Source organism: Saccostrea cucullata, unplaced genomic scaffold, assembly GCF_032062105.1.
Source record: "Saccostrea cucullata isolate Sc308-1 unplaced genomic scaffold, CSIRO_AGI_Scuc_v1 ctg1432, whole genome shotgun sequence".
In the NCBI taxonomy this organism is placed as follows: Eukaryota; Metazoa; Mollusca; class Bivalvia; order Ostreida; family Ostreidae; genus Saccostrea; species Saccostrea cuccullata.
In genome coordinates, this window is record NW_026929305.1 from 111,940 (window position 1) to 125,100 (window position 13,161).

Sequence of the window (13,161 nt, forward strand, 5' to 3'; positions counted from 1 at the left end):
TTTGTTTTTAAGTTTAAGGATTTTTTTTTTTTAAATCAGGCTCTAGGAAGTTTCGAGCATCATATTTTAATGTTCAATATTTCTATTATAAATTAAAGGAGTCCATGCGGATGTAAAAAGTTACGACTTTACCAGAAGTAGCTTGTTGAAAGACATTTTACCAACCAATGATCTCGACACGATAGAGGAGCAAACTTTAAAGCAATGTGCCAATTTGTGTGGGGAAGTGGAAACATGTTTACACTATATATGTTTTTCCAGACGTTTTTTTACAAACCGTTCGATGAAAAATGTTTCCTGTACAAATCCGCAATTTTGAATTCCTCAAGTGTCGTTCCGGAATCGGGAGTAAGCATCTACGAAATGAAAGGTACACCCTAAATCGGCTATGGGTCTTTTTTTTTTTTTTTTTTTTTTTTTTTTTATAATTTTCCTTATTTCTGTGATTTCAAACAAATAAAACATAAGAATAAATATATATTTACATACATTAGGTATTATAGGTATTATGAAAAATATCATTTTAAATCATATGATTATGACCTGCAATGTGTATAGTTATTCGGTTCTTTTTCCCATTGTCAATTAGAGCCCCAGGGAACCTTTCCGTGGGAAAAAAATGACGACATGTTTATTCATTGAATCGAAATTAAGCCAAAATGAAATTTTCTTACCCACGAACATTCACCCCCACGAATTGAAATGATTCCTTAGTATAAAATTGGGAGGTTCTGCAAAACCCTTTCAGGACTTTCAGGACTGTCTCTAAAATATGTTAAAAACAATGAAACATATGGAGATAACGAACAGTATTCAAGATCAGAAGTCCTTAAAACAATGCAAAATAGGAGGAGAGCAAACTCAGACCTCCAAAATACCAGAGATGGGATCAGGTGCCATGGAGGAGTGAGAATCCCCGTGTGCTCCTTGTTATAGTCGGGAAATAATGGAAAACCGTCGTCAATTCAGTGTATAAATAATGGACTATGAATTAGTATGAAAAACGTCAGTCAGCATTTGACTCATTGATAAATTGTATTTGCTGACAAGGTCATTGTATCGACCATAGAACTTACGAAATGATGACTTTAAACGAGACTGCTGAAATTCTTGTTTCACCAACTTGTTTGTCAATAACAAAGCCATATGATACATTTAAATAAAATTCTGTGGAATCAATGAATTTAAAGGTGACCCAATTTTTGTGGAATTCATTAATTCGCCAGGCCCTTAAGAATCTCTACAGTATTGCACAGAAGAGCGACAATCTTATTATTTCAAATGCAGAAAATGTTTAATTGCAATCGGACTAATTTTTTCTTAATCTGATATCTGATTCTGATTTTTTGGGATTTATTTCAAAATATATATTTTATCATCTAGTCATGGTGTGAGAATGAAACCAATATCTGTTGACGAAAGCAAACAACAAAGCAAAAGAAAACTTGCACAATACAAAACAAAAAACAAACACATTCGGAAAAAATCAGGGTTTTTTTTTCTTTGTAGGTTGTCCAATTCCAGATTTTACTTTGTTTAGAGAAGGAGGCATTTGCTTTAAAGCATTTACAACAGCGAATACAACATCGGTCTACGCAAATGATATTTGTGCACAGCATGGCGGAGAGCTGATCGTTTTAGATACAGAACAAAAGCTTAGTTACCTTAAGAACTATGTTTTCCAAAATTGTGAGTAAAATAGAAATCTTTGATATGTGAACAATGATACAGCGTTAAACTGACTGAAAGATTACCAGCAGATTAAAAAACATCAAGTAAAAATGATACACTCATAGTAACCTTCAGAAGATTATGTTTTGCTTAACTATAGATTATTTTAGTTAAGGAATGACTCTAATTCTTGGCCATATTATCGAGTATAATCTGGTTTGGGTCAGTTTACGCTTTATAATCCGCGAAGCGGATTATAAAAAAGCGTAAACTGACCCAAACGAGATTATACTCGATAATATGGCCAAGAATTAAAGTCATTCCTTATAATTTAATTTTAAAATAATTAAACAACTTTTGATGTAAAATTGTGTTGCTTTTTATAAGTTCAAATTTACCGCGTAATAATACAACCGTAGTAACGGAAGTGATTTGAAGCGAGGGGAGGTAATAACTGATACATAAATCTTGCAGCCATGATGTTTGTTTACATGAGGTAAGAACGAGTAATTGTTTAAAGTTGAAGGTAAATTTATTAAATCTGGAATTTTCCATGGATTCCGAGGACTGGAAATGAGGGGATTGCATGGATATGATGATTAAGCTGGTCGTCAAGGGGGTGTGTCCTCATACCAAACCAGATTATACAAAATGTTATGCGTTCCTTTTTGGAAATCAACCAATGAGAGGCGAGAATACAAATAAAATTAAATTATTAAACTATAAAAAACTATAAGTTTCTAATTATATCAATTTATGTTTTACTAAAGTAATTAAAACTATGGGTTTCAGATTTTTATATTACATGTATGCTGTCCAGTACATTTAAAGTAAATAGTCATTCATAGTAAATCAAAGTATACCTCAGAGTATTAACTATAGTCAGCTGTAGGTAAATTTATTGAAATATGCTAAATTATGGTAATTTTTTGTGAGGGAATATACATACACATATATCATGACACATTCAACATATTACCCTTTTTACATTTAGTTTAATTATAAATCCACAGGAACTATTCTACCGAATACTACTTTAATTTTGACCTTCATACTGATTTCCGACATCCTACATTGCTTATGATTTATTAGAATACGTACACTAATAATAATAGCAATAGTTTACCATTTCTAACGCAATAAAACAGTGATTAATATCATAACTAACACCTACGCAATTACTTCTCATTTCTTACACTTTAATAAAGTAATTTATCAGTCTTATATACTCTTCAACTGTAACGATTTCTTCTTAAACCTTGTACCATTTGTTTAAATTTTACTACATGTACGAAAGCACTTGTACAATATGATTGATTTCTCAACCCTTAAAATGACTATGATATATTATTTACAATAATTCACATTACATCAGGTAGGGTTTATCATGTTTATCATTATGAATTTTTACAGCCCATATCAAGATTTACTAGTAACTTACTTACACACCTTATGACTGATTCTTCCAAAGTTTGAAATTTTCACACTGTATATTTATGTCTTAAATCATAAAGTAATGTAATGATAATATATTATCCCATGACATGTACTTGCAGTTTATGTGGGAAATGTTGTTTACGCTTTGATCGGCCTTAACAACTCTGGTGGCAACTGGCATTGGGTCAATGGCGCACCCTTGATGTCCAGTACCTTATTCACAAACATGATCAACAATTATGACGCACAGATGCACCCGTGTGGGAGTAGCTACTGTGGTATATTGAGTGTGACTCCTGCCTTCGAATTAAACATACACGACGGCTGCTGTCTCAATACACCATCTCTTTTTCTTTGTTCTACACCCATAGGTTTGTAGCAATGGTATCAAAAGTAGGGAGGGACCAACTACCCCCCCTTCCGTTAATCTAACAAGCAGAAAAGTCAAACCAAAGAGTGAAGGAACCAACTTTCCCATAATTATCTAACAAGCAAAGAAAGGTAAACCAAAGAGTGAAGGAACTAGCTGTTCCATTATAATCTGACAAGCAAAAGGAAAAGTTGACCTAATTAAGTGCCCAGATTTTGGAATCTCCCTGTGATCGACCCTATAGCAACAAAAATTGTGGGTGGGTGGGGGGGGGGGAGTGATCCATGTAGTAGTCCGTGTTGAGAAATAAAGTTAACTTCAAGTAAACAATCATATGTTTTGCTTTCATCCATGTGTATTTCAGAGGCAAATAATTTCAATCTTTGTAAGAGTTTTAGCAAATTCTGGAGATTGTACATAAAGTATGATTTGATATCAGATTAAATATTAAAAACAATTTTAATATAATTGAGATTTAATTTTTTTGTCTTCATGTTTGTCTCATTATAAGCAATCTGCACGCCTTGTTCACCCATCTCCTTAATTTTACATAAAACAATCTAAAAATTGTATCAACAATATAGAAAATCTTGCTTTTTTTAATTTCTCAAGAAAACTTTTGTTTGTATTTTACCCCTGTTTGTCCTTTCATCTTTAAAAGGTATTTTTTCATGGCATCTGATCACTTTTTTTCTAAATTTTTAGGTCTGTGTTTGCTCTACTTCCGATTTGTATTGTTTTCAATGACTTTGAGCTTGAATACATTTGTATTTCTCCATTTATTTCATATACTCCATTTATCATTGTAAGAATGTAAAATATAAAAATATTGCAATAGAGAGTTTACAACTTCTGCTTACCACGCCTGCTTTCACTTTTTAACCATATCAGAACAGAGCGTCACATCTGCTTTGCAGAATGAAAAAGAAGTTTTTTATAACAAATCTGCTTGCATGCATGCAGTGTATGAACTATAGTTTACACGCTCTTATTTTGTAGCCATGCTTCAAAGCAGCTGCAAAAGCATAACATATTAACCTGACTCTAAAGCGTTTCTTTGACCTAGTCCGAGTGTTTCAGGATTCCATAGCGTTGTTGATATCTAAACATTATGTTGAAGGCCACAACAAAGAAACTTTTCACCTTTCATGTAGAAGTTATCGAATAAATTATGCATCATTTGAATACAATTATAATAGATTCAAAAAGTATTTTCATTTAAATTCTTCTTGACGATACGAGGTTTATCTCAAAGTTGTTGATTTTACTTTGAAAACTAGCACAAATTGTCATTTTGACAATGAAAATAATATTTTTAAAAAATATATATAATATTTTATTCAATAGATTACTTTGAATTTCAAAGTTGTCATAAAATGTAATATCCAAGAAATGCAATTAGTGAACGATCTTAAACAGGTTTTGCAACAAAAATAAGATTAATCGAGAAGTGTTACTAAAACATAACACTTTTCGTCTGTTAATACAAACTTCATCAGAACCATAATAAGAATTTCCAAAATCTATATTCAACAGGTTGCCAAGACTTCGTTGTATTAGCAAGATTGTCGTAATTTAAGTGTAGATATCCTAGTTTAGAATAAAGAAATGAACAATGCTTGTCAATAGTTTGTATAACATGACGAGGTATTGTTGATATCCACCGGTAAGCATTAACCACCGAATTTCCCCTGTTCGTACAATAAGCACACAATTTAACGGGTCCCTTCATAATCCGTGTGACATAGTCCTTTACACTTTTAGTATAGTTAATCTTTAAGAAATTATATATATTTTGCACTATGGTTAATGGATTTTGGCACAGATTTTCATAGATAACGCTCATTATTCTGTCTTTATGGCAGTATTGCACCTCCTCTAGTGCTGACAAATCTAGTACAATACGACCACACAAATCCTTTGCAGACACCGAAAGATTAGCTTCATTGAGCAGATTTGTAAACTGCGAATGCAATGTACCTCGTGGATCGCGTACAAGATGAACAATTTTCAGTGTTGGAAGCCATTCCAATAGTTTTCCCGCCATGACTAAAGACAGTCTTATTGTTTTTATCGTCCGTGTCCCAGCTCTAAGGCATCGGTCACGTAACATCCATAAACAGTCCCGTACAAGTTCAAGTTTACTTAGTGTGGTGTTCTTTGGATTGATGCATCTGTAATAATTTCCCAGTTCTGGGGTAAGACCTTCGATGAAATAACTAGTTAATATCGTCATGTCAATGTGTTCAAAATTGCAAGTAAACCAGCTGTAAAGTAATTCTGCATGGACGTTTTCAAGTTCATTCTTTGAAATCATTCTGGAAAGTAAAGAAAATGAAGTTTAAAAGTTTAAAATCAAATTCTTAGATATTCACAAGTTCATATTTACTGCTACATTGATAAAATGTCCTTTTGAGGCATTCTCACTGATATCGTAATAAAACATTTGTTAATGTTCATTATAAAAAGGCTTTGAATGACACTTCTCCAATAAATAAAAATGCTTTAACAGTAAATAACGGTACAAAGATGCAGAGAGAGAGAGAGAGTATTAGGTGTAAATCATCTTGATTCTGACATTTTCTTAAAATGTTCATAGCTACAACCAACTATTCACCGTTCTGTTCCGTTTACAAACTGTATTGCAGATTTTCGATTCACAGCTTGTGATATGCCATGTAATGGTTCGAACATGTAGAAGTCGCCTTCAATGTGGCGGACCAGATCAGCTGTAAGAGTGGATCCGCTCCTCATGTATGCCACTATCAGTCGCATCGGCGTTTTGATGATTTGATTGTCTGCATATAAATATATTTATTTAATTTTTTATATCTGTCGCAGAATAGGAGATTTGGAAATGTAAGTCAATGTATAACAAGATTATTTTTGACGTAGGGCATTAATGTTAAGTTTAAGACAAGAATTAAGAAAAAAAGAGTCCAAGCCATAGCGGTAGATTTCAGTAGCTGTAAGTTTTCACTACTAGTATTTTAATTTAAATCAATTTGAACGAATTGATATGTATCTTTTAAAGAATGGCTGCTTGTAATTATGATAGAAAAATACCATTACCTGACGGATACACCCGCTTTGTTTCTGGTGGACAGTTTATAGGGACAATTCTTAAGCTCTTGATAAAGGTGAGTAGGTTACTTTCTGCAAAATGATATGAACTCCCATGAAATGTCAAGATAAGAAATGTGATCTACAAAAATATCATTTCATAAATGTGTGAAACGGAATGGAAAAACTATTTCATTCGATAAATTGAAAATAATTAGATAGCTTGCTATACATAAGAAAGCCCTGGAAAAAGCAATAAAATTATAACAATACAATGCAGAAAACTAAGAGATAGGGGTTGATGGTAGAAGCTTGGCTTGATTCTACCCCAGATCTGTCGATTTTTCTATGGACTCCTGACTAACATTTGGTTAACGTCTGCATGTCGTGAAGGGGATAAAATACACAGTCACGTAAAAACCAATACACTGTTTATGAAGATTTATCGTTCTTTTAACTGACAATTGACTCAAAGATAGCCGAGTTCTAGAGTCTGTTGACAAATAAAAAGTCATCTAACTTTAATAAGAAGCGCACAATCTTTACTTATATTCCTCAAAACTCTTAACATTACTACTGCTTGAAAACTGGCAAAACAGTACTACGTAGAACAACTTGACGTCACAATAAACATTGTGTTTTGTCTGAGTGTTTGTTGAACGTCCATTTGAGAATTTTCACTCACATATCGGTAGTAGGTCAAACTCCAAGGTCAAATTCAAAAAGTCAAAATTGTTGGTAATCAAAGGAAGGTCTTGTCACAAGGATATCATAGCACCAACTTTTCAAAAGTTAATGCCAATTTAAAATTTGATAAATTATTGCGAAAGTGGTCAAACTCCAATGTCAAGGTCAAGAGGTCAAATATGTTGATATCTTCAGATTCCCAGTTTTTGTATAAAACCAATACATCATATACCAAATTGAAAGAGTGTAAAGTTTCTACTACAGATATATTGGATAATTCCTTTTCTGATCCAATGTCTTCGGTTTCAAAATGTTCTGTGCGAAACTGTAAAACCTGTGACATTTTGATAACTGACACTTCTTTCACCAGTAATCTTACTGGACAGAGCTTCTATACCAAAACTTGGGAAAATCTGAACTGCAAATCTTCTAATGTTGTCTACGGAATAGAATGTAATCTGTGTGGACTTATCTATGTCGGCGAAACCAAGGGATCGCTTAACAAAAGAATATCAGGTCATCGATTTCAAATAAATCATGGTGGTCAGCAGCTTTTATATAAACATTTTAATTCACCTGATCATTCTATTTTATCAATGAAAGTTAGAATTCTCGAAAAGATTTATCACCACACAAATAGTCCGTCGTTGAGTACACCTTTCCGTAGACAACGAGAAGAATTTTGGATTAGGAAACTAGGGACAGCCTTTCCCTATGGATGTAATGACAATGTCGATAGTGTTGGAAATCTTTCAAGCCCGCAGTGTAATAATGTAAATGCGATGGGACTTTTTAACAATACTCAGAGACGTAAGCGTAGTCATGGACATCGTTCGTACCATAAACCTGCAATACACGACGTCTCTTTTGATTCATTACTACCTTATGTAAATCAACAGTTAGGTCTACATCATATTCGAACAAAACTTTACTCTGTCCCTTTGAAACTTATAAATAGTCTTCTTGAAAAGGCCAAGGAACATCCAATTTTAGATTCCTCGTCACCTGAATATAGGCTCGGATCCATGGTTATGGATATTGCATATCATAGGCTTTCTAAACCCGCACGTTTCACGGAAGAAAATGCAGCTAAAACAATCCGTCTTTTCCTTAAACTTCAATATGCCAATAAAGAAATTGACGCGGTTAATATAAGTAATATTCTTAATCACAAAAGGGTCCAGTCTTGTATTCCACCATATTTCAAGTTAAAGACTACACCATGTATTTCCTACAAATATACATCGACCATTGCTTCCAAACTTTTCAATTACAAAAACACTTTACATGGCCTGGATATCGACTATCTGAAAAATAATCCCCCTTCGTGTTCATGTTTTTCTTCGCCCTATAAGTATAGTCCTTCTGGACACGTTATTACAGGTGACGTAAATATAGTTCGTAATGAGAACCTTAGATCACTTATTTTAAAAGGTCCTAAATATAGGGAACCCCGCTCCTTCAACTGGGGTCGGAATTTCATAAATATTATGGATTCTGTTGAAAATTACGCCAGACGATGGGCCAGATATAAAAAAGAAGACATTGACACCTTGTCAGAATGGATTAAATGTATCAGATCCATGTTAAATTCACGTATCAAAAGATTGAGGGGCAAAATGAAAACCATCTATCCTTCTGTGTTCAATAAACCAGAAGTGAAAAAAGAATTAGATAGATTACACGATCAGTACGTACTGGTTCCTGCCGACAAAGCAGGTAACAACATTGTCTTCGTTTGTAAGGCTCATTATATAAATTGCATTCTAGAAGAACTTGGATTTAATTCTACAAGTGGTAATCCTACTTATACTCATACTTCTCTTTCTAAGGAAGAAATTCTTTAAAATCACCTGTCAGTTTTGAATACTTTTAATATTCCACAGAGCCAAAATGAATTTGAACTACCTTATATATATTGGATTCCGAAACTTCATAAGAATTTTTACAAACAAAGACACATTGCAGGTTCCAGTAAATGTTCAACCAAGCCTCTTTCGTTACTTCTCACTAAAATATTGACAGTAGTGAAGGAAAAACTTCAAGAGTACTGTGCAACTATATATTCAAGAAGTGGTGTAAATCAGATGTGGATACTTAAAAATTCTAAAGAACTTTTGGACAATTTGAATTCACAAGACTTTACAAAAATCAACAGCTTAAAAACTTACGACTTTTCAACTTTATACACAACGATTCCCCACGACAAATTAAAATCCAGGCTTTTTGATATCATTGACAGCTCCTTTTTCAACAAAAATGGAACTCGTAAATTTACTTACCTCGTCATTGGTCATTTGAAAAATTATTTTGTTAAAACAGATTCTGATTGTACACATAAGTACTCTGAAGTTGACATCAAGAAGATGCTTGAGTTTCTGATTGACAATATCTATGTGGTTTTTGGAGACCAGGTATTCCAACAATCTATTGGAATTCCCATGGGTACAAATTGCGCTCCGTTATTAGCAGACTTATTTTTATATTCATATGAAGCAGAATTTATGCAAAATCTTATGCGTGAAAAGAAGAAAACACTTGTTGTGGCCTTCAACTCGACATTTAGATATATCGACGACGCATTGTCAATTAATAATGATAATTTCCATTCCTTCGTCGATACGATATATCCTGGTGAGCTTGAGATAAAAGATACCACAGAGTCCGACACTTCTGCTTCATACTTGAATATTTTACTTGAAAAAGACACTAATGGTAATCTAACAGCCAAGCTATATGATAAACGTGATGACTTTAACTTTTCTATGGTCAACTTCCCTTACTTATGCAGCAATATACCTTCATCACCTGCATATGGAGTATATATATCTCAGTTGATTCGATACGCAAGAGCGTGCTCTACGTATGAACAATTTCTTAAACGAGGTAAATTATTGACAAGCAAGTTGATGAAACAAGAATATCAACAGTCTCGTTTAAAGTCATCATTTCGTAAATTCTATGGTCGATACAATGACCATGTCAGCAAATACAATTTATCATTGAGTCAAATGCTGACTGACGTTTTTCATACCAATTGTTAGTCCATTATTTATACACTGAATTGACGACGGATTTTTTCCGTTATTTTCTGATCATGACAACGAGCACACGGCGGGTGTGACCGGTCGGCAGGGGATGCTCACTCCTCCATGGCACCTGATCCCACCTCTGATGTTTCGGAGGTCTGTGTTTGCTCTGCTCTTATTTTGTATATTGTTTAATGGACGTTGAGATTGAATACTGTTCGTTATCTCCATATCCTTCTTCAATACTCTCAAAGTTCACTAGATCTCCATTTAAAAATATTGCATCACTTACAAATAAAATTGAAGTACTGGTGCTTTATTAAGAAGTATCATTGTTTTTAATTTATTGAAGAAAAGACCTCTACGATTTCAATGGATTTCATGTAAATACAATTTATTTCTGGTCACAGGTATCGGAAGGGGAGTAATTAGCTGTGATAGATCTCTTCGAGGTTTAGGAGAAAGGTTGATTATATCATACGAGTAGAGGTCAATATAAGCACTAAAAGACCTCTTTAAAGTAAGTATTTAAAGTTCCCTTTTCTTGCATGTTTGACAAAACTTTTTGTGCTGTACATGTTCTGGTATCACGTTTTTTCATTCATACACTTTTTATGGAAGAGGGGGCTTTCCTATCGTTATTTTTAGATTATTTCATTTGAAAAACATATTTTAAAATTGATGTGACTCTGTATAAATAGATTCTGTGATATTGGCTGGGCATTTTTTCGTAACACGCTTATGATACTAGTATATCGTATGAAAATTTCCCCTCGCCTCTCAAGATATTTGAAATATACAATCTTTGTGCATCATCTCAAACATAGTGTAAATCGATTGGGAATATTCGATATATGCATGCCTTTTTCGTGACCATCTACATTTATATTGGTATAATATTCATTTTTGCAAACACTTATTAGCTTCCGAATAACATATTTTTGATATATGTTAGGGGAAAATGAGCATACCCAGATATTCTCGTTGGACATTTGATCTGTATCACAGACAATAAAATCTTACAAAGTAAGTTTTTCGATATCTGATCAAATGTGGTGTGCTCTTTTTCATAAATATTTTAAACATTCGTATTGCAAAAAATGAATCACAACTTTTATTTAAGTACTTTTGATAGTTAATACTCTCGTATGTATTCTATGAAATTCTATAGCAACATATAAGTTATGAAATTATACAGACTGAGAAAATATTTAACATAAAATTTGTTTCTTAGCCCCCTTAATACTGATATAAAAAGTAGATGTAAGCTTTCAAATATTTGATGTCTTAGATCTTCCTTTGTAAATATCAAGGAGAATAACTACGATATTGTACTAAAAAACACTGTGCGTGAGAGTGCTTGAATATTTTATCTATTGATACCATAGGACATATTCCAGTCGGTAAATATAGCCCTTTGCTGAAAAATCATATCGTTAAAATTTCTATATTTATGTTCCTTTGTTATTATTACAAGACTAAAGCCAAGTCAACTGAGCTAGATTTTTGATGGATTAAAAGAAAATAACACAAACAAGCTATTTTGTAACGTAGGACCTAGCAGCACCTTTTATTCAGAAACTTTTGAAAAGAATAATTGACTCTATAACATAACGACCAGTGTTCACATATTGAATATGTGAACACTGGTCGTTATGTTATAGAGAATCCTTTCTTTAAAAACGTAAACGCACTACATTGTCATGAATATGCAAGGAAAATGTCAAACGCTGGCATGACATAGCATTTTAGAAGAAAACACACATTAAGTATAGAAATCAATTTGATCTCTCAAGACTGAGGAAATTTATAATATTTCATTTCCAGTGTTTCATTTCCAAATATATATTAACCAGAAAAATTAAATAAATAAATAATTGAATCCCTTTTCTTCACCAAAATAGAATACTTTTACCCCCAATTAAAAAGCTTTATTTTTTAAAATGCATATCTAATTCAGATTTTTTGTATGTCAGGAGATATTGCACATTCTCAGAATACAAATACATTGTATATTTATTTTCAAATTTTGTAATTCGTTTTATTGCAAAAAGCACGCTTCGGAGAGATAAATCTCAGCATGGAAATCATCACTTTACCCTTTGAAAGGTGTACCTTTGTGACTAACTCAAACGTATTGCAGAGATTGGTCTGAATGGTTAATGTCAGTAACATATGGGCATCACACATTATGTTCCTCAAACAAAGTTAATGAACAGGGCGTTGTAATTAGGTTTCTTTTCTTCTAATGCCATTGATAGGTAGGTAGGTCACACTGTGATCGGAAGGCCGTGCGAACAAGGCCCGGTCTTAAAAAACCCAAGTCAATAAAAATTGATAGTAAATTTTCATTTGTCAAGCGATTGATACTATATCCATAGTATCAATAGTAATTAATACTCAATATAATTATCAATATTATTTATGACAATTTATAAATTTTTCCGTTCTTTTTATTTCATTTGTTATTATTTATGTACGTACATATTGTTCTCCTGTAAATTATCTACTTCTGTACTGTTACTTATTGTATTATATTGTATATACTGATAAGTTGTAAAGCTTAAAGTAACAAGAAGAAGAAGAAGAATGTGATGTAATGTGTTATGTTTATACATTTGTATTTAACTAAATGAAAAAAAATGACGTGTATCTATTTAAAACAATAACATTCAATATTGATTATTCTTGATGATAGTTGAAATGCATTGATAAAAGTTATATTTTGTGTTATAAAGATGTATAGCATAAGAAACACGGTGTGTTTGATTTAATACTTAAAAGTTCACATTTCCGATTTCAAAGTAGATAAAAAGTAATATCTGTTTTTAAACAGTGTTCAATTAGCAAAATTTTATATTATACATGTATATATTCTCCAAGAAACTTGCGATTGTAGTAGCA

The 13,161-nt window shown here is 32.6% G+C and overlaps 1 protein-coding gene across 2 annotated transcripts in view; it reads right to left on the reverse strand.

Moving 5' to 3' along the window:
- Window positions 1-4,855: 4,855 nt before the first annotated feature.
- LOC134280389 (carbohydrate sulfotransferase 1-like) overlaps window positions 4,856-13,161 on the reverse strand; it is a 45,144-nt gene continuing 36,838 nt past the window's right edge. For both annotated transcript variants that reach the window (XM_062762796.1, XM_062762795.1), the window contains exons 3-5: window positions 6,551-6,634; window positions 6,096-6,276; window positions 4,856-5,796 (exon numbers count right to left, since the gene is read on the reverse strand). In XM_062762796.1, the coding sequence (XP_062618780.1) occupies window positions 4,974-5,796; window positions 6,096-6,276; window positions 6,551-6,634 (1,088 nt within the window). In that variant the 3' untranslated portion in view covers window positions 4,856-4,973. The remainder of the gene's footprint in view (window positions 5,797-6,095; window positions 6,277-6,550; window positions 6,635-13,161) is intronic.